The 22959-nt window shown below is 40.6% G+C and overlaps 1 protein-coding gene across 2 annotated transcripts in view; it reads right to left on the reverse strand.

Annotated features, from left to right (window-relative positions):
- Positions 1 to 22959, reverse strand: part of VPS50 (VPS50 subunit of EARP/GARPII complex) — a 2487651-nt gene that overhangs the window by 290653 nt on the left and 2174039 nt on the right. For both annotated transcript variants that reach the window (XM_044067641.1, XM_044067642.1), the window contains exons 24-25: positions 19075 to 19171; positions 18460 to 18618 (exon numbers count right to left, since the gene is read on the reverse strand). In XM_044067641.1, the coding sequence (XP_043923576.1) occupies positions 18460 to 18618; positions 19075 to 19171 (256 nt within the window). The remainder of the gene's footprint in view (positions 1 to 18459; positions 18619 to 19074; positions 19172 to 22959) is intronic.

Consider the following 22959-nt stretch of genomic DNA (forward strand, 5'->3'; position numbering starts at 1 on the left):
GTCCAAAAAATAACTATGTCATCCAGGAAACGTCTGTATAACAACCAATCATTTTTATATTCTGAATTTAATATAAAGTCCTCTTCCCATTTGGCTAGGACAATATTGGCATATGTTGGTGCACATGCAGCTCCCATAGATATGCCCTGTGCTTGTTGATAATATTCGCCGTTAAACATAAGAAAATTATATTTTAATACCATTTCTGTTAAGTTCATAATGACACATTTATCAGAATGGGTTAATTTTTTATCTCTGTATATAATATCTTCAAACATTAACAGACCTTCAGTATGCGGTATACATGTAAAAAGGTCTATCACATCTATGGTAATGAAAATTAAATTGTCATCGGCCAATTCAGTAGATATAATTCTCAACAGGTCCCAAGAGTCCTTTAATATATATGGATTTTCAGCACAAATATGTTTTATTTTATTTTATTATCCACAAATTTCGCTAGCGGAAGTGTTTTGGACCCATCCGCTGAGACAATAGGTCTCAGCGGTGGGTCTTCAATATTTTTGTGGATTTTTGGTATACCGAAAATGATGGGAGTTTTAGGTTTGGCCACATATAAAAATTCATAGGTTTTCCTATCTATTGTCCCCTCAAAAAGCATATCATTAAGTTGATTGTCTATCTTGGAATATGCCACATTCATTTCATTCAAGGAGACAGTTAAATATCTAGTAGTGTCCCTTAACATGCAGTTCATTTTTCCTTCGTATATAATATTATCCATAAAAACTGCACCCCCCCCCCCTTGTCAGGCTTCATAATTCTTATTTCATAATTTGTTCTAAGCTCTTTTAGTACCTCATTTTCTTGCTTCGAAAGATTGAATTCATACACCTTTTGTCCATGTATCTGTCTGATTTCTTTTTCTAACATAATTTCGAAGTTCCTAATTTGTGGGTGCAAGGGAGGGTTAAAAGTACTTTTACGGGTTAAGGACGAGCTCTGAGGAGGTAAATCAAACTTACTATGCTGTGCAAAATGCATTTCCAAATTGATTTTTCTAAGAAATAATTTCATGTCTATTATGGTGTTAACTAGATCTCCCTTTACAGCGGGAATAAATTTAAATCCCTTACTTAGTAGATGAAAATGATGTATATTAGGTATTACATTGCTAAAATTATATATAGAAAAATTATTGTAGGTATGTTGAACTCCATTAGTAACAATAATGTTTTTGTTGGAATTTATATGGGGGTTTGGGTGTTTTAATAATAACGCCTCCCTCTGCCCCTTTCCCCCCCCTCCTTTGAAAATTTTGAAAATTGTTATAGTAGTTTCCATTGGCATTATGTGTTTCCCTATCTAATGGTGGAAATTCATTCTCATAGACATCTTTCGTCGTTGTTTTGTGATTCCTGTTACCAAGATCTAGAAATCTTTCATCTTGATATGTGTCATAAAAATACCTTCCACTTTTAATTGGAGGTGGACCACAAGATAACAATAATAACTATGAGCATGCTTTCGTGTTGGAATATAATATGACCAACATTAAAATTGGTGAGATCTTTAGGAACGAATGGGAAAAATTTTCCATGTTTGTGGACATGGAAAATATTAATAATACTATTCCAAAATTAGTATATAAAAATGCAAAGAATATGAAAAGTATTTTGGAAACACATACAAAAATAATAATAGTGAATACATAGGAGGCACAATAAATAGACAGAAAAGGATGGGTAGTTTTAGATGTGGCCACTGTAACCAATGTGAATTTATATTGAACACAAATGAAATATATATAGCTAGTAGGGACATAACTATAACTAATACAGTATATTATACTTGTGAGACTAAAGGAGTTATATACTTGGCCCATTGTAAAAAATGCAGTTCATTTTATATTGGAAAAATGGAACGAGCTCTGAGGAGAAGAATATATGAACACAATTATGACATTCTGAAGTGCAAAGAAACAAATGCACTTTACAGGCACACTAAAGAATGTTTAGAAGCAAAATTTGTTTTTTTTTGTGTTGGAACAGGTCAAAAAACAATTGAGGGGAGGTTTGTGGGAAGAATGGTTAGCTTATAAAGAATTATGGTGGCAAATTAAATTAGATGCCACAAAAAGACCTGGACTAAATGATCATATGTCCTTAACCCCTGTGTTAAAACTAAGAGCTGCAGATATTTAGTCTATTGGTATATAAGATATAACCACTAGATGGCAGTGTTATTATATAAAAGTGCAATAGGATGAAAAGGATAGTAATTAAATGATTTTAATGAATTATTTATTTTTTAAACATTTATTAAATGAATTGTATAAAAAATTTTCTAATATTATAATACAAATTAGTCTTCTATGAAGCCACAAGGTTTTACAACACATTTATTTGTAATACCACACATACAGAATTGTTAATTGAACATTGTACTGTTAGGGACAATATAACAAGTTTTAGTTTCAATATTGAAGAGGTAGTTTGGTTCTGATTTGCTTAGTTGAAATGCACTTTTTTTGATTGGTTTAATTTAAAGTTTTACGTATATTTAAGGTGCTAATTGATTTATTTTAACTTAATCTGATGAAGTCCTGGTTTATGTAGGACGAAAACGCAGTTGTAACAAGGAGCGTTTATTCGTAGTGTGTTTTATGCTTCAATAAATATTATTCAACCTTAAATGAAGGAAATTAATGATACTGTATATGGATCATAAAATACAGGCAATAAAACAGTTTTAGCGCCCTTAACGTAGGCCAAGTCTTGCTGGACCCCTCCCCCAAATCAAAAACTATTGCTCTTACTCAGAAGACTTCATGATTTTGTATGGGAAAGAAAGCATTTCTGAGCAGCCTTGGCAAAACCCCATTAATTTGATAGTTCTAACAATGCCAGAATTAGATGATAAGTAGTACAAAGTTACACAAGTAAGATGATTAAATTTATTGTGTGTGTGTGTGCGTGTGTGTGTGTGTGTGTGTGTGTGTGTGTGTGTGTGTGTGTGTGTGTCTATTTATGTACATATATGTGTATATATGTCTACTAAATTTAACTGAAAGACCAAAATGTCAACAGTGTATGTGCCAAGCAATAATGTCAGCTTATGCAAAATTAAAATAGAGAAAACAACCCCCTGCTATTTGCCTATCTACAAACTCAAGAGACTGCAAAATACTGAGAAAGAACATATTCCCCAACCCCAAAAATTGTGCATTTTCACACAACTGTCCACCATTTACTAAGCCTAACAATTGGATTGGAAGGTTCAGAGAGAATGAGATCAGAGTATGAAGGAAAGTTTCAAGGCCACTTACTCCTGATGAGAACTAATATCTCCCCAAACATAGAGTCATTGGGCAGTAAAGGGAAACAATTATCCTCCATGGTCATCGTCTATCTCTGTGGTGGAAGACTATGCTTCCTCTTTCAGACAGCCCTGCTTCTTGTTCTCAGGGGAGTGGAAGTAAAGATGACTATCTTCCTTGCCCCCCCCCCCTCAGATTCCTTGCCCTGGTGTGAAGGAAGACACACTGGAAAGCTGCACTTAGTGGATGCAAGTGAACCAATTCCTGAATCACTGGGGGGGGGCACATGTAGGGAAGCCTGCATCATGGATAGTTGGGCCACTACAGCTGAGAACCTGAGGTGGGAGTCAATAACCCCAAGGAATCAATACTAACTAATGATCCACTGTGAAAGTTCAAAAGAGTCAGCTTCATTATCAGTGAGAAGAGATGGTGCTACACCCCAGGACAAAAAAGGCCAGCAATGCCTTGGTTGAGGTTTGTGTCCTTGATTTTGAGCATGTGAAGGATGACTTTGGGAATAGGATACTTGGCCTCAGAACAAAGAGGGATGAGGTAGACCCTAACACATCAACCCCAAAGACATATGCAAGGAACAAACCTAAGGGGGTTGAGATCAAAGTTATTGTTGCTCACGGCAAGTTAGACATGGAGGCACAAAAGGTTGAAGCTATCAACCCCACAGCTGCCACTGTTATTGATGCCAGCATCACAGGATTGGACAATGATCAAAATGGAACTGGGGCTCAAAGTAAGCCAAGTGAGGAAGGTGCAGGAGCATTGTCTGGAAAAACGAAAGCAGCAAATGTCTTCTCGTGTCTTCCAGTGTTAGCAAGGAAGGGACATGGGACCACATCTACTACAACATGAAGAAAGCTTACCATATCTTTAGACCACAGTGGACCAATGAATGATGAGGAATAGAGTCTGGAGATCTTGAGCTCTGGTTCAAATGCTCCAGATGAGATGATCTCCAAATAACAGATGACTGGTGATATCCTTTTCTAGGGAGTAACACCTTGGGCATGTTTTGATTACAAAGGGGAAGGTGAAACTAACACAATAATCTCTGAAACGTTCTTGTCAGAATCAACAGATGTTGAGTTTGCTGGCTTCTGAAGGAAACTCCTTTTCAACATGAATGTCTTCCTTAAGGGTCTTAGAAGGGGAAGTCCCGGAATCAGCCAAGGGACATGAGCTACGTTTTTTCAACTCCAATGTGATTTCCCTTTCTTTAAGAATGAATGGCTTGAAGGACAGAATAATAGTGCACTCCTCTGCAAAGTGAGCCTCTATGAGATGGATCATGCAACTTGAGTCTCTAGCCTGTGGGTACATTTCTGAATCAAATTTACATTTTTTAAGTTTCTGTGACTCCTGATTTTTTCCATAATGCAAGAAAAAGCAATAAGACAACAATTTACAAATGCTAACAGCAAATTACTAACAGTAAATGCCAAACAGCTTACAGAAACAGCCAACAGCTGGTCACTAACAGGGAACAGCTACACGCAAAAAGCATGCCAACAACAGAGGGGTTGGGGCTTATCTGAAACAGATATGTAACAGATAAAAAATCTATAGGAAGAATAAAAGCAATGAACTAACCTGTTCTGTACACAAACCTGAAGCAAGAAAATGAATATATACCACCAAAAACTGCAGGAAGACACTCAAAATAGAAGTGTTAGCCTGGGGCCATTTTGTAAGCAATCAACTTCAATGCACTGCTGAAGTGATCTGGATAAGAGTCTTTAGGCACAGAGGAGTGTGTATAATGGGGAGGGCGCTAATATAATCTGGGGAAGGTTTTGTGAACTGAGCTGACAAAGTCCATCTGTCAGACTTAGTCTTACAGGTGAAACTCCCAATGAAAGATTTCAGTTACTGAAGTTTCTTTGTGAAGTAAAACTGTGTTAGGGACATACTGAGTGCATATTTTCAAGTATATTCACTGTTGTAGTATTAACTTATGGAAATCCCTCCTGCAGAAACACAGTGATCAATCTGACTTCCAGAGCTCTTCACCTTCTCCATTTTGGCTTGGCAGATTCCTGCCACACTGAAATCAGGCTGTCAGTGGGTATAAAACAGCATTGGCTAACACCATCTTCAGATCATTGCTGTGCAAGCAGGTGCACATTTGCTCCATGGAACTACAGCATAATGCACTAAAAGATGGCATGTCCCAGGTGGGAGATATCAACTAGAGGAATCTTAAAAACTACCCCTCCACGGTGCTGCTGAAACCTAAGAAGTAGTGTTTCTGGTCAAGTGGTGAACGTGCAAAAGGCAAGACTAAATGCTCATCCCAATCCTGACATATATGGGAAGGAGGGAGGGTATTGTTACTGCAACACTGAATATACTTGAAAATCTAAATTTATGGCAAACCCCTAACACAACTGTACTAAATCCATCATAACTTACCGTTATAGTAAATACCGTTATAGTACTGCCATTCTTGGGATGACTCTCACAGCTTGCAAACCAGAGGGTAACTGTTCTGGTTGTGACACAATGCCCTGCAGTAAGACCACAGCAAGACCTGCTTTGATCCTGAAACTCCTGGAAATACTAGCCAAGTTGTAGTACTTGGCAAATATGTGCTGTAAGAACAACATAACTGCTTCCAATATTATCTGGGTAGAAGGCATGGCCTGCCATTAAACAGTATCCGTATCTTAAAAAAATAAAACCATGGTGAATATACCACAGATTATTTTAATTTAAAATTCTAGCAAAACATTTGCCCTCAACAAAGACACAAACACAAGCAAAGGCACATATTTCTGTTTCTCACACTTTTCAATACCTCATCAAACTTTTCCTTTTCCGTGGACACCCTGTATTATCCTCCTTTGCCTCACCTTCTTTGTAAATACTGTAAATCGTATACATAATTTGACCCTCTACTGTACTGGCTTACCAGTTCATTTATCACTGTAACTTTTTTCTCATGCTTTTGCACAATTTAATATTAACTTGGGTCACAGTATTAGTATGCAGTGGTATTTCTTACAATGAGCTATTTATATTATTTAACTGTCTGAATCTAACAAGGCTCATTCTTTATTTGCTCACCTAGTAATGTAACCCTGAACATACCTGAAAAAATCCATAAAGATTAATTCTTTACCCAGTCATGTACCTAAACACATAAATAAACAACTAGACATGCCTAATGCATGCTGCAGGCTGCTGTGTGCTCCAAGACCTGGAAGTACTACAATGCTGAATGGCTGCATTACAGTCCTGCTGATGGTCAGGTTTCCTCTCACTGTTTTAAATGCAGCAGTGAACAACTTGGCCAATTCTGCTCATTTTGCAATTAAAAAAAAATACATACCTACATATATATATATAGAAGGAAATAATGACACTGATCCTATCTAAACAAGTAAGCACTCAGTCAAAAAGGAAGAAATAAATACTAAAAAAAAATCTGACTATACCATAATATAAGTGTAGAACCTAACAAAGCCACTTACAAAAAACAGAACAGTTTCATAAAATTAACCTCATTAGAGTGAATTCTGATTTATCCAGCACAAATATTCCTCCTACTCACATTACCTCCAAGATCTCTGAACATGCTTAAAGCAAGTCAGGCACCTGCTAAAAGTTTACTGTATGTGAGAGGTTTACAAGAAGACGCATGCTTCTTCAAAGATTAAACAAGAAAGATCCGGGAGGTTAAGATCTGAAACTTGGAAGAACTGAATCAATCAAACCTATCCTTTTATCTGCCTACAGGTCTACTTACTTTTTCCCCTTTTTATAGTTCCAATTAAAAATATCCCTTGTTTCCAAGCTACACACAGAAATAAATCTTTCAGTGACTACATTAACATTTTCTTTTTTCTGTTTCAGTTAAACAATGAAGTGGCTTTGTATGGTGATTAACATTTAACCTCAGAAAGAATAAGTTTACTCTGATGTATTCACATCACGGCATATAAATTTACAAAATCTTTTATTCTTTGAATTTTCTTCTACTTGAATATGAAGTCCAACTTCAGGGAAAAACATATTGTTCTCATTAGATTTTGCAGTCATTATGAGACTTTTTCTCACATCTTTTTTTCAGTCACAAACTCAGTTACTTGATGAAAAATGTGAAGGAAAAAAATGTAATAACATGCTCAGCTGAGCAGTTCTACCCCCCCCCAACACACAGACAGACAGACAGACAGACACACACACACACACACACACACACACACACACACACACACACACACACACACACACACACGTCAGCTGCACATTCAGGTACCTGCAGGACCCAGGTAATAAAGCATTCACGCATACACACAAACACACAGCTTCAGGAAATTACAAACTTGCTAACCTAACAATTGTACATTCAGTGTTTCATAAAATATATAGCATTTGAAAGTATGTGCTTTCTTCCTATGTAACACCATGACATTTGTTCCAGCTTAGTTATTTAAAGCACTGCAGCACAGATTCCCAGTCATCTGCTAAAAATAATTGTTTTTAAAAACTGTTTCATTATGCACAATTTATAAGCAGACAAATAGATTTACAAAACAATCAGAAAAATGGTCAAAGGAATTGAAAGTTATATACAACAGTAAAGTCAGTGCAATCCAGTTAATATTTTCATCTATTTACATTTTGCTAACTGGATTATTTACATTTTGCTAACTGGATTAGTTCTACTGGTCAAAACTAGTTTTCAATGGGGGCCAAGAAAAGAAAAAGTGCAAGCAGATAAAGATACTCTCCAAGCTAAATGTAAATCCTTGTGTAACTTGTTGATAGCAAACTGGCTCACAAATAGAACCAAAGAAAGAAGGTGGTCGGCACTTGCTCCAAGACTGATCACTAAGAGTGTTCTCCAGGGTTCAGTTCTTGGGTCATTCCTTTGGATTTTACTTTTGGAGGTCAAAGCTAAAGTTTGCAGCTGACCATGTTTGCAGATGACTAGTCCCATCATAAACTCCTCAGAGGATGCCATGATCTTCCAGGAAAGCCAATCCCAACAAATAGCTGGTGTTATATCCATGGACTAAAACTAAATGCTATGAAATATATGATCATATCTTCTGGCAGGCATGACTCCCACATAATTATCACACTGACAACACACTCCAGAAAATTGATCCCACAATGATCCCACCTCTTCTTGGTATCATACAGGCTACTGAGGAGTGATCTCTGCTTTGCATGCTGCTCCTCAACAGGCCCTATCTCATTAGACCCCTTACGCATTTTGCAGGTCCAATAGTGGCATAAACATCTGCTCAAGTGATATGAATCTCTTCTGTAACATAAACAGAACATGTTGGAGGGTTAGGTATGTATCACAAACATGATCCACTTCTATGGGATCACCTTGTACTCCACATAAAGCAAAGTACTTCTCTTACTGTATTCAAACATAATTTGGGTGAATGGATGTGAAACCACAAATTCACACCCAGTTTAGCATCCTTGTCCCTCACGGTTAGGGTCAACATGTAACTGTCCCAACACACCTTTGTTCTGCCTTCCTCTATTTTATTTGTACACAAAACTAAAAGGCTAAAACTACCACGGGAATGAAATGTAAGGGGAGGCTTCTTAAGATCCTCATAGACCAGTAACCTAGTAAGTACCAATGAACGTTTACATTCTTGAAAAAGATGTACAGTAACAGATATCACAGAAAAATGTGCAAAAAATATTAACAGTTTACGATATGTACAATGCAAACAAATTTAATAATGTGAAACGACAATAAAAACAGCAATGCTTAAAAAAGTAAACTACAGATAAAATAGGAAGCTGGCATAATATGGAAAAAATGTGTAACAGACAGACAGACAGAAACAGGAAGCAAGCATGAGACTGGATAAAGATGTAGAAAAAAGACGAAGTATAGTAATGATATTAGAGAAGCTACAAAGAAAGAGTAAGCAAAGAAGCAGAAGAAAAAAGGAAAGTGTTATAGCAATGTGTGTGTGTGTGTGTGTGTGTGTGTGTGTGTGTGTGGGTTTGTATTTGGTAAGTAAATTTAAAAGTAGTAAGACACTGAGGTGAGAGGTACTTCTGCTGGGCTAAAAAATAAATACGGAAATATGCAGTATCAAGCGGTAAGAATAATTTGTAAAGAGAAACAAGATAGACATGCTGTGAAGATAAGGGCATATCATAGTGAGGCAATCTGCACTTAACACACCAGATGATACTTTGTAAATGTAGTTTGTATTGTTAAGGTAAGTATGAAATTTGAGATGGTGAACTATATGATTAAATTATGTTACTTCACATGAGACACATTAAAGAAATACTCCACCTTAGAACTTAAAAAAATCTGCTTTTTCGCTCTATTTTTCTGAGCTATTTTAACACCTCAAAATCACTCTGCACATTATTGAACTTTAATATGCTTTCTGCAAAATGGCTGCCAATGAGGCTTGTCATCTCAACCTGATATTGTTTTTTTCTTCAAACCATTCTCTTGCCCGTAATCCATTTCAAATTTGCTTTATAGGAGTCATTCTAGACATAAGGAAATAGTGGTGCATTCCCATACTATTGACATATCCAATTCCCATATAGGGAGAAAAGGCAATAAGGATGGATTAGTCCTGAGATTCACCATGTCATTCTGGAAAATAAGAAAATGAGGAATAGCCATGAGAGCTTGTAACTCAGAAACTCTCCTACCAGAGGTGACAGCCAAGAGTGGAATAGTTTTCCCAAGTGCAGAATTAAAAAAAAAAAAAAAGCAGAAGATGCTGGTTCATAAGAAGGTAATGTAAGCTTTTCCAGCACAAAATTGGACTCCAGTATGGAGAGATGGGTTTCTTTGCTGGGTTAAGATGCAGAACTCCCCTGAGGAAAAGCTCGACTTCTGTTTTAGCCACAAGCATGAAGTTAAGAGGCAGGCAGTCATTGATGGTCAACAGGTAAGCTTTTATAGAAGAGTAAGCCAAGACTGAATGAAGTAATATGTAAAAGTATTGTAAGACAGCAAGAACCTGGGATAAGAGTGGGTCCTGACTGTGTGTGCGGCACTAACAAGAAAACCTTTTCAATTTAGCTGCGTAAGATCTTCTAATAGTGGATCTGCTGGCTTTCTGTAGTACTTGAACAACCTCCTTAGAGAATAGCTGTCTTTAATGGATTAAAACCCTAATCATCCACAGAGACAAGTTGAGTGAGAGAATATTTAGGTGGAGAAGCTATCCTTTTTGTTAAATAATCAGGTCCTGTTGCAGAGGTACTTTCCTATAATTTGCCCTTGTCCGGTGAAATAGCAGGGGAAATCAATGTCACTTTGGCCAAAAGGGTGCCAGTAAAACAGGTTTGAGTGCTTCATTTTGTCCTTTTAGAAGAATTTTTGGAAGTAGTAGTAGCGGGGGAAAGGCATGGAGGAACTTCCACTGGAAGGAGAAGACATCTGTTCTCGATGCTGAGGGTCAAGGTTCCCTGGTGCCGAACTGTGGGAGCTGATGGTTGGTTGGTGATGCAAGAAGGTCTGTCTGACGTGTGCCTCACCGAAGGATGACTGCCTGGCAAACCTGACTATTTACGATCCATCTGTGAGGGTCCTCCAAGGAGTGGCTTAGGGAGTCTGCCAGCACTTTGTCCTGTGAGGGAATGTATGTCACTATAAGGACAATGTCCATCTGCGTAGCTAAGTTCCATGCCTCCTGTGCTAACCTGCACAACTGGTAAGACCTGGTACATCTCAGTTTATGTACTACATGACTGTGGTGTTGTCCATGTACACTAGGACTGGTACAGGTTACCAAGGTAAGACAGAGTCTGCAGTGCTTGCAGAACAGCCCTCATTTCCTTCAGAATATATGTTCCTTCAGGAACAGTGGTTGCCATCTGCCTCATACTAGATGTGATCCTATCCATACCTCCCACTCCTCATTCAAGTGTCTGTATGAACGTCTTGAATTATCATACTGACAACACACTCCAGAAAATTGATCCCACAATGATCCCACCTCTTCTTGGTATCATACAGGCTACTGAGGAGTGATCTCTGCTTTGCATGCAGCTCCTCAACAGGCCCTATCTCATCAGACCCCTTACGCATTTTGCAGGTCCAATAGTGGCATAAACACCTGCTAAAGCGATATGAATCTCTTCTGTAACATAAACAGAACATGTTGGAGGGTTAGGTATGTATCACAAACATGATCCACTTCTATGGGATCACCTTGTACTCCACATAAAGCAAAGTACTTCTCTTACTGTATTCAAACATAATTTGGGTGAATGGATGTGAAACCACAAATTCACACCAAGTTTAGCATCCTTGTCCCTCACGGTTAGGGTCAACATGTAACTGTCCCAACACACCTTTGTTCTGCCTGCCTCTATTTTATTTGCACACAAAACTAAAAGGCTAAAACTACCACGGGAATGAAATGTAAGGGGAGGCTTCTTAAGATCCTCACAGACCAGTAGCCTAGTAAGTACCAATGAACGTTTACATTCTTGAAAAAGATGTACAATAACAGATATCACAGAAAAATGTGCAAAAAATATTAACAGTTTACGATATATACAATGCAAACAAATTTAATAATGTAAAACGACAATAAAAACAGCAATGCTTAAAAAAGTAAACTACAGACAAAATAGGAAGCTGGCATAATATGGAAAAAATGTGTAACGGACAGACAGACAGAAACAGGAAGCAAGCATGAGACTGGATAAAGTTGTAGAAAAAAGACGAAGTATAGTAATGATATTAGAGAAGCTACAAAGAAAGCGTAAGCAAAGAAGCAGAAGAAAAAAGGAAAGTGTTATAGCAATAATGTGTGTGTGTGTGTGTGTGTGTGTGTGGGTTTGTATTTGGTAAATAAAAGTAAATTTAAAAGTAGTAAGACACTGAGGTGAGAGTTACTTCTGCTGGGCTAAAAAATAAATACGGAAATATGCAGTATCAAGCGGTAAGAATAATTTGTAAAGAGAAACAGGATAGACATGCTGTGAAGATAAGGGCATATCATAGTGAGGCAACCTACACTTAACACACCAGAAGATACTTTGTAAATGTAGTTTGTATTGTTAAGGTAAGTATGAAATTTGAGATGGTGAACTATATGATTAAATTATGTTACTTCACATGAGACACATTAAAGAAATACTCCACCTTAGAACTTAAAAAAATCTGCTTTTTCGCTCTATTTTTCTGAGCTATTTTAACACCTCAAAATCACTCTGCATATTATTGAACTTTAATATGCTTTCTGCAAAATGGCTGCCAATGAGGCTTGTCATCTCAACCTGATATTGTTTTTTTCTTCAAACCTTTCTCTTTCCCATAATCCATTTCAAATTTGCTTTATAGGAGTCATTCTAGACATAAGGAAATAGTGGTGCATTCCCATACTATCGACATATCCAATTCCCATATAGGGAGAAAAGGCAATAAGGATGGATTAGTCCTGAGATTCACCCTGTCCTTCTGGAAAATAAGAAAATGAGGAATAGCCATGAGAGCTTGTAACTCAGAAACTCTCCTACCAGAGGAGACAGCCAAGAGTGGAATAGTTTTCCAAGTGCAGAATTAAAAAAAAAAAGCAGAAGATGCTGGTTCATAAGAAGGTAATGTAAGCTTTTCCAGCACAAAATTGGATTCCAGTATGGAGAGATGGGTTTCTTTGCTGGGTTAAGATGCAGAACTCCCCCGAGGAAAAGCTCGACTTCTGTTTTAGCCACAAGCATGAAGTTAAGAGGCAGGCAGTCATTGATGGTCAACAGGTAAGCTTTTATAGAAGAGTAAGCCAAGACTGAATGAAGTAATATGTAAAAGTATTGTAAGACAGCAAGAACCTGGGATAAGAGTGGGTCCTGACTGTGTGCGGCACTAACAAGAAAACCTTTTCAATTTAGCTGCGTAAGATCTTCTAATAGTGGATCTGCTGGCTTTCTATAGTACTTGAACAACCTCCTTAGAGAATAGGTGTCTTTAATGGATTAAAACCCTAATCATCCACAGAATCAAGTTGAGCGAGAGAATATTTAGGTGGGGAAGCTATCCTTTTTGTTAAAAATCAGGTCCTGTTGCAGAGGTCCGGTGAAATAGCAGGGGAAATCAATGTCACTTTGGCCAAAAGGGTGCCAGTAAAACAGGTTTGAGTGCTTCATTTTGTCCTTTTAGAAGAATTTTTGGAAGTAGTAGTAGCGGGGAAAGGCATGGAGGAACTTCCACTGGAAGGAGAAGACATCTGTTCTCGATGCTGAGGGTCAAGGTTCCCTGGTGCCGAACTGTGGGAGCTGATGGTTGGTTGGTGATGCAAGAAGGTCTGTCTGACATGTGCCTCACCGAAGGATGACTGCCTGGCAAACCTGACTATTTACGATCCATCTGTGAGGGTCCTCCAAGGAGTGGCTTAGGGAGTCTGCCAGCACTTTGTCCTGTGAGGGAATGTATGTCACTATAAGGACAATGTCCATCTGCGTAGCTAAGTTCCATGCCTCCTGTGCTAACCTGCACTACTGGTAAGACCTGGTACATCTCAGTTTATGTACTACATGACTGTGGTGTTGTCCATGTACACTAGGACTGGTACAGGTTACCAAGGTAAGACAGAGTCTGCAGTGCTTGCAGAACAGCCCTCATTTCCTTCAGAAGATATGTTCCTTCAGGAACAGTGGTTGCCATCTGCCTCATACTAGATGTGATCCTATCCATACCTCCCACTCCTCATTCAAGTGTCTGTATGAACTTCTTGAAGAGGAGGAGATGGTGGTGGTATGAAGGGAAGTCCTGGGTTGACACTTGACCTGTTCCTTCTACCAAAGTAGCTTCTTTTTGAGACAAGGGAGGAGAATCAGAGTGTCCAAGGGGTGGGAGTGTTGGGACTACACAGACCTTAGACACAAGTGGATTTTCTTCAGGTTAGGTCTGGCCTGGAACTGGCAGTGACTGCCTCCCAGACTGAAATGCAGAAAACACCTGGCCAGCCTGTCCATTTTGATATGGTAGTACACACCCTTGAGGTCTACAGAGCACATCCAATCGCCCATATTAGGAGAAGAAAGATGGATTGAATCCTAACCATTCTGAACTTTGTGTGTTCCACTGACTTATTCAGAGAGGTCAGATCCAGGATAGGTCACAAGTCCCCTGTTTTCTTGGGTACAAAAAAGAATCTGGACTAGATGCCCTATCCAACCTGATTGGGTGGGGACCTCTTGGATGGTTCTTTTTTGCAATAATTTTTTTAATTCCTGGGTTTCCACCTCCTAGATGGAACATCGGGGATACAAAGTTTTTGTTTGGTAACATCGGAAAAGGGAATGGAGTATCCTCTGGATACGATCTTTAGCACTTATTTGTTGTTTGTGATGGCCTTCCAGGCTCCTGGGTGAAAGGAGAAAAGCCTTCTGACTGCTTCCAGAAAACAGCACTCAAGCAATAGTTTAGGATCACTGAAAAGGCTTGTCCAGGAAGGTTTTCCGTGATGCCTGATTTTGTGGACCCCCTCGGCCATGCAGGTGGCGTCTCCCATTCTAACCATATCTCCCTCTGTCTCGGGGAGAAAAGTCTCCTTCAGTGTCCTGGAAAGGACCCTGTGACTTCCGAAACCATGTATTCTTACACGCTGGTTCCTGGAGAAGGTCTATTGTGGAGTAAAAAATTGGATTCTGACAGCAGACAGAGTCTTACCATCTTTTTCACTATAGGATAAAGTGTCACGTAGAGTGGGCCCAAACAAGATGGAGCCATCAAAGAGGGGCATTAGTAAAGGACTGTTTGAAAGGCTCCATAAAAGCATACAGCCTCATCCAGGCATGGCACCGTATGGAGATGGCAGAAATAGCCACCCTTGAGGTACCCTCCTCAGCGTGAGAGATAAGCCTCATGGGCACATTGGCTAAGGAGTGGAGCGTGGCCAGCGTAGAGGAAAAAAGACTCCTGTTCCTCAGTGGGCATGGACCCTGGGACTGAGCTAGGAAGTTCCATGACTAAGTCCTTCTGTAGCCAGGTAAAATGCGACAAATAGTCAAATGCGCTGGGTAAAATGCGACAAATAGTTTAATGCCCTAAGCCCAAAAGTAGAAGAGGCATAGACTCTCTTGCAAAGTCTGTCCAATGCCTTGGATTCTCTATTCGGGGGGGTGGACAGAGGTGTTTTCATGAGCCAGCTCCTTCTTGGTGGCTGCCGCCACAACCATGGAATCTACAGGGATTCCTCTGGTACAGAAAGCCTTATCAACTGCAGCACTCAAAATTTTGTTGGCGTGTTTGGGGACTGGTTGCACTATATGCAGATCCTTCCAGGCCCTCAACACCACCAGCTGGATGAGCAGGTCAGCCAGTGGGGATACCCAGTTAGTAGATGGGCCAGATTCGAAAGTCTCCCAAGGTATAGATTCCTCCGGGGAAGGGTTTTGTACAGACCAGCCACTCCCTCTGGTGAAGGGTTTCAAGGATGTCTCCAATGGAGACTTTGAGTGGTGATTTGGGAGACCATTCACATTCCTCGAAATTGGTATCTGTAGTGAGAGATTCCTTAGAGGAATCCATATGCCTCCTTTTAAATGGTCTCTTCCGGGGGACCACCTCATGAGGACCCTCTAGGGAGATGTCGGAAGCCATCTGGGGACCCACTAAGGAAACGGTGTGGAGGGCTTTCCGGGACTCGCTGTCCATGTGGCAGCTCAGAGGCCTCAGGCGCAGGTCCAGTATGAGGTGGGGGAATATCCATAGGGATAAGTGCTGAGGATCTCCTAGAGAACCCTCTCCACAACCTCAATTGAGGAAATACTCAGAACCACCTGGAGCTGTCTCACTGGAGCCAAAACCACAGGAGCAGACACCTCCTACAGAGTACGGGCCTCCCACTCTGAGGGGGAAGTCAGAACTGAGCTGTCAAAGGTCGAGGCATGGAAGAGAAGAGAAGAAAGCTTCAGAGTCTAGGGCAAACCCCCAGAACTGATCTCAATGCTACGGCTCCGAGACACACTTGGAATTGAAGCAGCCAGAGCTGAGCAAGTTGGGGGGAATGTTGGAGGCGAAGAGGAAATTTCTATCAGTTTTGACACCCCAGCACTGGGACCCAATTGAACCGACAACTCCAAAACCAGGGGTCGACTCCGAGAAGGAGCTACTGTTTGAAACCAGGAAATCCTCACAGATCTAGATGCGGACAGAGCAGACACAAGTCCCGTCTGGAACTGTGTCTCAAGAAATTGCCTCATAAGCTTGTCAACATCTTTGGAAGACCAACTTCGTGAAGACCCAGAAGTAGTAGTGGAAGGTGGTCTAAAGGATCTCCATGGGGAACTGGATGGGTACCTCCTTGCATGAACGGGTAAGGTAGACCCTGGCATCAAGACTGGAGGGTGAACGGGCGGAGGAGAGGTAGTAGTCACTGTGCTCAGAGCAGAGCAAGTCGGTTCTGAGTGCTTTGCCTTTTTCCTGGGTGATTCCGAGGAAGATCACATGGGAGACAGTCTCCTGGACTCCCAGGACTCCCTGGGCTTTTTAGGAGGGGGTTGTGCCCCTGATGTTGAAGATATCACCGAGGAGGCAGAAGGAGGAAGCAACTCTTTTAAAATCAGTTTGCTCCTCCTGTCCACCACAGCCCGAGGATGAAAGGCCCTACAAATATCACAAGGGGTATCCAAATGGTGAAGCTCCAAACAGCACACGCACTTCCCAAGGGCGTCAGATAAGGGGATCTTGCATCCACAGGAACTGCACTTGTTGAAACCTAGTGGCTTTTGATCAGCCATCAGGAAAGGAAAAAGAAATGAAAAGGCAGAAAGAAGAGAGAGAACTCTTTCTTTTTTGTTTTTAAAAACATGACAGACAGAAACCCGAAAAAACTAAACAGAAAGCGGAAGGAAAGAGAAAAATGACAAGTAGGAAAAGAACAACTAGCCAAAAAACACTTACAATACTTGGAGAAGCTGAGCAACAAGGGACTCGATGCAAACTGGAAGCATGACAAACGAGATCTGAGGTAATGTAGGGGAATGGGGCATTATGGATAGTGAGGAGGAGCTCAGGTCAGGATTCATGAGCTAGAAGAAGGCAGCCGGTCGGTTCTGAGCTTTGGAACTGTATTCCACAGGTCAATGGAATGAAGTGGACAATATTAGATCAAGAATTACTTAAGTTCAACTCCCTAATAAGATACATGACACATTGGCAGCCTGTTTGGGCAGAGTAAGCTCCAAATATGTCTATTAAGAGTTTGATTATATGCATGTCATAACTGCAAATGTGTCACATAATGAGATATTAACAATGAATATTTATTTTGTTAAACACAGGATCAGATACTAACGAAAAACTATGAACATATTCATGCACAGCATCACAAAATACACTGACTACATGAATCTCTCTAATTTATTGTAAATAATGTAGAAAATATATAAACAAGTTATTTCTCTCTAATTTATAACAAACCACATACAGTGTATTCACAAATACCATAAAAGGCAGGGTTAAAAACACAGGCAAGTTTTACTTGACCAGTTCAGGTACTCTAAGTTTCCTTGTCTGGACAGCCAAATAATGTAAAAGTAATCCATGAACAGTCTGTGAATTCTAGCACATTAGCATTTTAAGATAGTAGCATTCTTCTTTAAGGCTCAGCTAGTGATCAAACAGCAAGGAAAAAATAACTACCTTAGAAATGCAAAAAAGTATGATTTGAAATAAGCTCTAGACAACTAACAAATGATCTCAATGAGTGGTAGGCTTAACAGGTTAAAAACCACAATGTATATGTTATTTTCTAATATGTCCTAGACAAAACTACATATTTACCATCACGCAGAAAATCGCAAAAATTCACAAGATGCAGTCAATAGTGAACATGTGACTCTTTCTGTTGGTAAATTAAGCATGTTGTGCCAAGCTGCCATTACACTACTGACTAAATACATCTACTTTGTCCCAGCAATTCATAAATCTTTTGTTCCTGCAAGCTGACAAAACAGACCTTTTCTCTACATTCTTCCTTTTTTTCCTGAAATTATGAATAAAACATTTAATCAGGTAGCAGATGTCTAATCTGTCAGTGTCAGCAAGCTGAAAACACTGTTTATTTTTTGACTTGTAGCTTTGCAGCTAAGCTCAGCTTTTAGAGTGGGTAACTACACTGATAATTAAAAACGCCTACTCTTAGCAGAATGCCATGTCTCGTGGGAACAGTTAACTTGAAAACACTTACCTTTACAAGTGCGTCAACATACTTATTGTGTTGGGACATAATTTCCTTCACATCCCACTTGACATTAGCCATAATAACCAGCATTTGCTCGTAATCGATCGCTTTAGCTGCTACAATCCAATAAATTGGCTTGCGCAACTCACTTGCTGTAGATACAGTCTGCAAAAGAAGTTTTTAAGAAGTTACACAACATACTCCTTATAGGTAAATACTATTTTTTTCTTACTAATTTGTTAGGAGTCTAATTATAGGCTTGCCATAATTGCAAAGGTAAGCCCAATGAGCAAAAGTGCATCTTTTAAACAGCAACAAGGGAGCAATGACTGATTAAATCATACTCAATGTCAAGGAGTTTACAGTTGGAAAAGGAAGGAATCATACTCAAGATTACAGGTAGAAGCTCATATAGCAGCACACAGCTTTAACATTCACAGCTAAAGTGCACATTTGGCTGGCAATGAAATGTCTTAAAAATTAATTCATTTTCATGACCCACTTAACCAGTTCAGGGACACGTGGATCAAGAAAGGTGATGGTAAAATACATTTTTGTAAGACACAACAGCCATATAAAATTACTTTTTTTAAAATGGCAATTGAACCATAAAATATTGACCTGTGAGTAAAACTGTTGAAGAAAGGGTTTCTTAGCAGCAGGCATCATTGTATCAAGATGAGGCTGAAGAAATTCAAACTGTTCAGCAAGGAATACGCTGGGAAAAAAAGGATTAGAGTACATTATTAGAGGAGTAAGTAATGATAAAATGGCTTAAGTCACCAAGTAGTAGACAATGGGATGCAGATACATATCATACTGGAAACACAGTTGCCAAAAAAAGAAGTTAAGTACTTACCATAACGTTCCATGTTTGTTGTCCTTGATCTCGCCTTCCTTCTTGTTGGGTGGGTTCGGAGTTGATCCTCAGCTCCGACTCGGCTTATTCTAAAGCTCGAGAGCTTCCACTGGCTCAAGGCTAGCCCCTATACCATAGTTCCTAGCGCTAGTTACCCAGATCTCATTTGTGATAACCCATAACACTAGGCCACAATGTGTAGCTATATAAACTATAGACATATATAACAAAAAAAAAAATATATACACACACACACACACACACATGTATATAAGAAAAACCCTCAAGCCATAAGTAGAAATTCTTATTCTATCCAACTCATAAGGCAGTAAGGGAGTCAAGGCCTATATAGCCAAAGATGGATAACTCCTCTCGATCCTCCAGGAGGGGGATGGAGGGTGGGGTGCAAGAAGGAAGGCAAGATCAAGGACAACAAACATGGAACGTTATGGTAAGTACATACCTTCTTTATGTTATGTTGTTCCTATCTCGTCTCCCTTCTTGTTGGTTGGGACAGAGTCCCCAGCACTTGTTTCTTGGGTGCCTCAATGGAATATACTCTTCAGAAAGTACAGTTGTGTACACTTACCATAAATGTAGTTGTTCGAGTGTATTCGCTGTTGCAGTCATCACAATTGGGTTATCTGCCTGCAGGTAGCCCTCAGTCAGCCCGAATACCAGAAACTTAGTATTTTTGCGTCGGATGCTGTCGCTCCAGGACTGATGTCAGGTCGCCAGGGGTATAAAAACAGGCAGCCGACGCCATTACATGAGTTTTTCTTGCCCCAAATGTAAGGAGAAAGCTGAAGAAGGGTGGAGGCAGTCAAGAGGAGTTAGGACTGGCTAGTATGCCTTGCAGGACTGCAGTTGCAAAACCTGCCCTGGATTTGGAAAAGATAGGCAGGTGGTAATGCTTGGTGAATGTGTGTACAGAACTCCAGGTAGCAGCTTCCAGGATGTCCCTGGTAGGGACTCCCCTGAGAAATGCTGTAGAGGTAGATGTTGCCCTAGTGGAATGTGTTCTGACCCCCTGAGGGGTTGGTTTCCCATGGTGCTTGTAGCAGAAATGGATGGAGTGTGGTAACCATTTGGAAATTGTTTGTTTTGAAATGGCCTTGCCCTCTGCCCCTGTTGCAAAGCTGACTAGTATATGTTTAGATTTTCTGAAGGGCTTAGTCCAATCAAGGTAGAATCTGAGCTGTCTCTGCACATCCAAGGAGTGCAGGATCCTTTCTCCTTTATTCTGAGGATTAGGGAAGAAAGTCGGCAAATGGATGGATTGGTTTAGAGCCACACTGGACACCACTTTAGGAATAAAGGAAGGATTAGTACTGAGGGAAACCCTGTCAGCATGGAAAATAATGAAGGGTTCCACAGCCATAATTGCTTGTAACTCAGACACTCTTCTAGCTGAAGTGTTGGCCAGAAGCAAGGCTGTTTTCCAAGAGAGGAATTTTAACTCTGCTGACACTGCAGGTTCAAAGGGGGGAAGCGTGAGCTTTTCCAGTACAAAGTTAAGGTCCCAAGCAGGGGTGGGTGCTCTCCTGAGCGGCCTTAAGTTGTTTGCCCCTCTGAGAAACTGTTTGATAAGAGGGTGTGAGAAGAGAGGTGGCTCAGTGTTGTAATGAGCCAAAATGGCTGAGGCATGTATTTTAATGGAGGAGGACAGGCCTTTCTGGAGTAGATCTGCTAAGTAATCCAGGATTACAGGCAGGGAGGGCAGAGTTGTGTCCTCTCCTTTAGAGTGAATCCAGGAGCAGTACCTTTTCCACTTATCAGCATAGGATTTTCTTGTACTGGGTCTTCTGGCTTCAAGAATGACATCCAGCACCTGTTTTGCTTATGGTTACTGGGGCAGAATTCAAGGAATAAGCCAAGCTGCAAGATTTAGGGTTTGCAGTTGTGAATGCAAAATCTGTCCCTCCTGCTGAGAGAGCAGGGCTGGGTTCTGGCGTAAGTGCCAGGGTGGTACCGGTGACAGGCTGCGCAAGAGTGGGTACCAGTGCTGGCGTGGCCTGTTCAGGGCAATCAGAATTGTCCTTAGTCTGTCCTGTCTTATCTTGAGAGAAGGGGCAGAGGGGGAAAGGCATAAATTGAGAGATTTACCCACTAAAAGGATAGGGCATCCACTTTCCAGGCCCTGCTGTGAAGATTCCTGGTGCAGAATTTGCTGAGCTGGTGGTTGAAGGGGGAGACAAAGAGATCCACCTCTGGGGTCCCCCATTTTTGAATCAGAAGATTGAAGGTGCTGGGCTCCAACTGCCACTCATGTGGGTCTAGGAGATTTCTGCTTAAGTCATCTGCCAGTGAGTTTTGTTTGCCTGGCAGGAATTGAGCTTGCAGATGGACTTGCATGTCCAAGGCAGTGTTCCACAGGGCCATGGCTAACCTGCAGAGAGTGTAAGAGTGGGTTCCCCCTGCTTGTTGATGTACCACATAACTGAGATGTTGTCTGTTTTTATTAGAAGTTGTCCTGGAAAGACTAGGGATCTGAAAGCTGTCAGGGTATTCTGCACAGCTAGCATCTCTTTTTGGTTGATGTGCAGATGAATTTGACTTGGGCTCCAGTGGCCCTGAATGCATTTGCTGTCCATGTGTGCTCCCCAGGCACAGTCTGATGCTTCTTTGGTTAGGGTCTGCGTGGCGTAGGGCTGAGTAAAGGGCAGTCCCTTGTTATGGTTGCATGCTTCTGCCCACCAAAGGAACTGTCCTTAGGGTATGACAAGAATGACTGTTTTCGGGTCCTGAGAATGCTGGCACCAAAGACTTTTTAAGTACCATTGAAGTTTCCTCATATGCAGTCTTGCATAAGGAATTAGCAGTATACATGAGGCCATGAACCCTAGGGCCTGCAGAATTTGTCTTGCAGATAGCTGGGTTGTGATGGCCATTGGTTTGAAGTAGGCTGTCAGATAGACTTGTTTTTCTGAAGTGATAAATGCCATCTGGGATGTTGTGTCCAAGCTTGCTCCCAGGAATATAATATTTTGACTGGGTACCAGTTTTGATTTATTTTCATTGATGGTGTACCCCAAGGAAGTGAGAAGGTTTTTCACAAATGTCAGGTGCTGCAACAGCAATTCCTGACTGTCCACCTGAATTAGGCAGTCATCCAAGTATGGGTAAATTTGTATATTTCTCTGCCTGCAGTATGCAATGGCTGGATCCAGACATTTTGTGAATACTCTGGGCACAGAAGATAAGCCAAAGAGAAGTTCAGAGAACTGATAATGCACAGATCCAGCCCTGAAACGTAGATACTTCCTGCATGACTCCCTGATGGGAACGTGCAGATAGGCTTCTTTTAAGTCTAGGGTGACTAACAAGGCATTCTTGGCTAGCATAGGTAGAAGCTGTTGCAGGGTAAGTATTTTGAATTTTGGCACCACCAGGAAGGTGTTGAGAATTGAATGATCCAGGATTGGGCGCCAAGAGCCCTCTTTTCTGAGTAAGAGGAAGAGTCTGGAATAGAATCCTTGACCTATCTGTTCGACTGGAACCTGTTGAATAGCTCTGATGGAGAGCAGTGAAATAACTTGGCTTTGAGCCTCTGCCCACTGGTTTGGAGGAAGATCTGGGAACACTCTTAGGGTTGGCAGTGAGTGGAAGTAAAAAATGTACCCCTGGGATACAATGTAGAGGCCCCA

The sequence above is a fragment of the Protopterus annectens genome, chromosome 3.part1 (assembly GCF_019279795.1).
Source record: "Protopterus annectens isolate FY-2018-M chromosome 3.part1, PAN1.0, whole genome shotgun sequence".
Classification (NCBI taxonomy): domain Eukaryota; kingdom Metazoa; phylum Chordata; order Ceratodontiformes; family Protopteridae; genus Protopterus; species Protopterus annectens.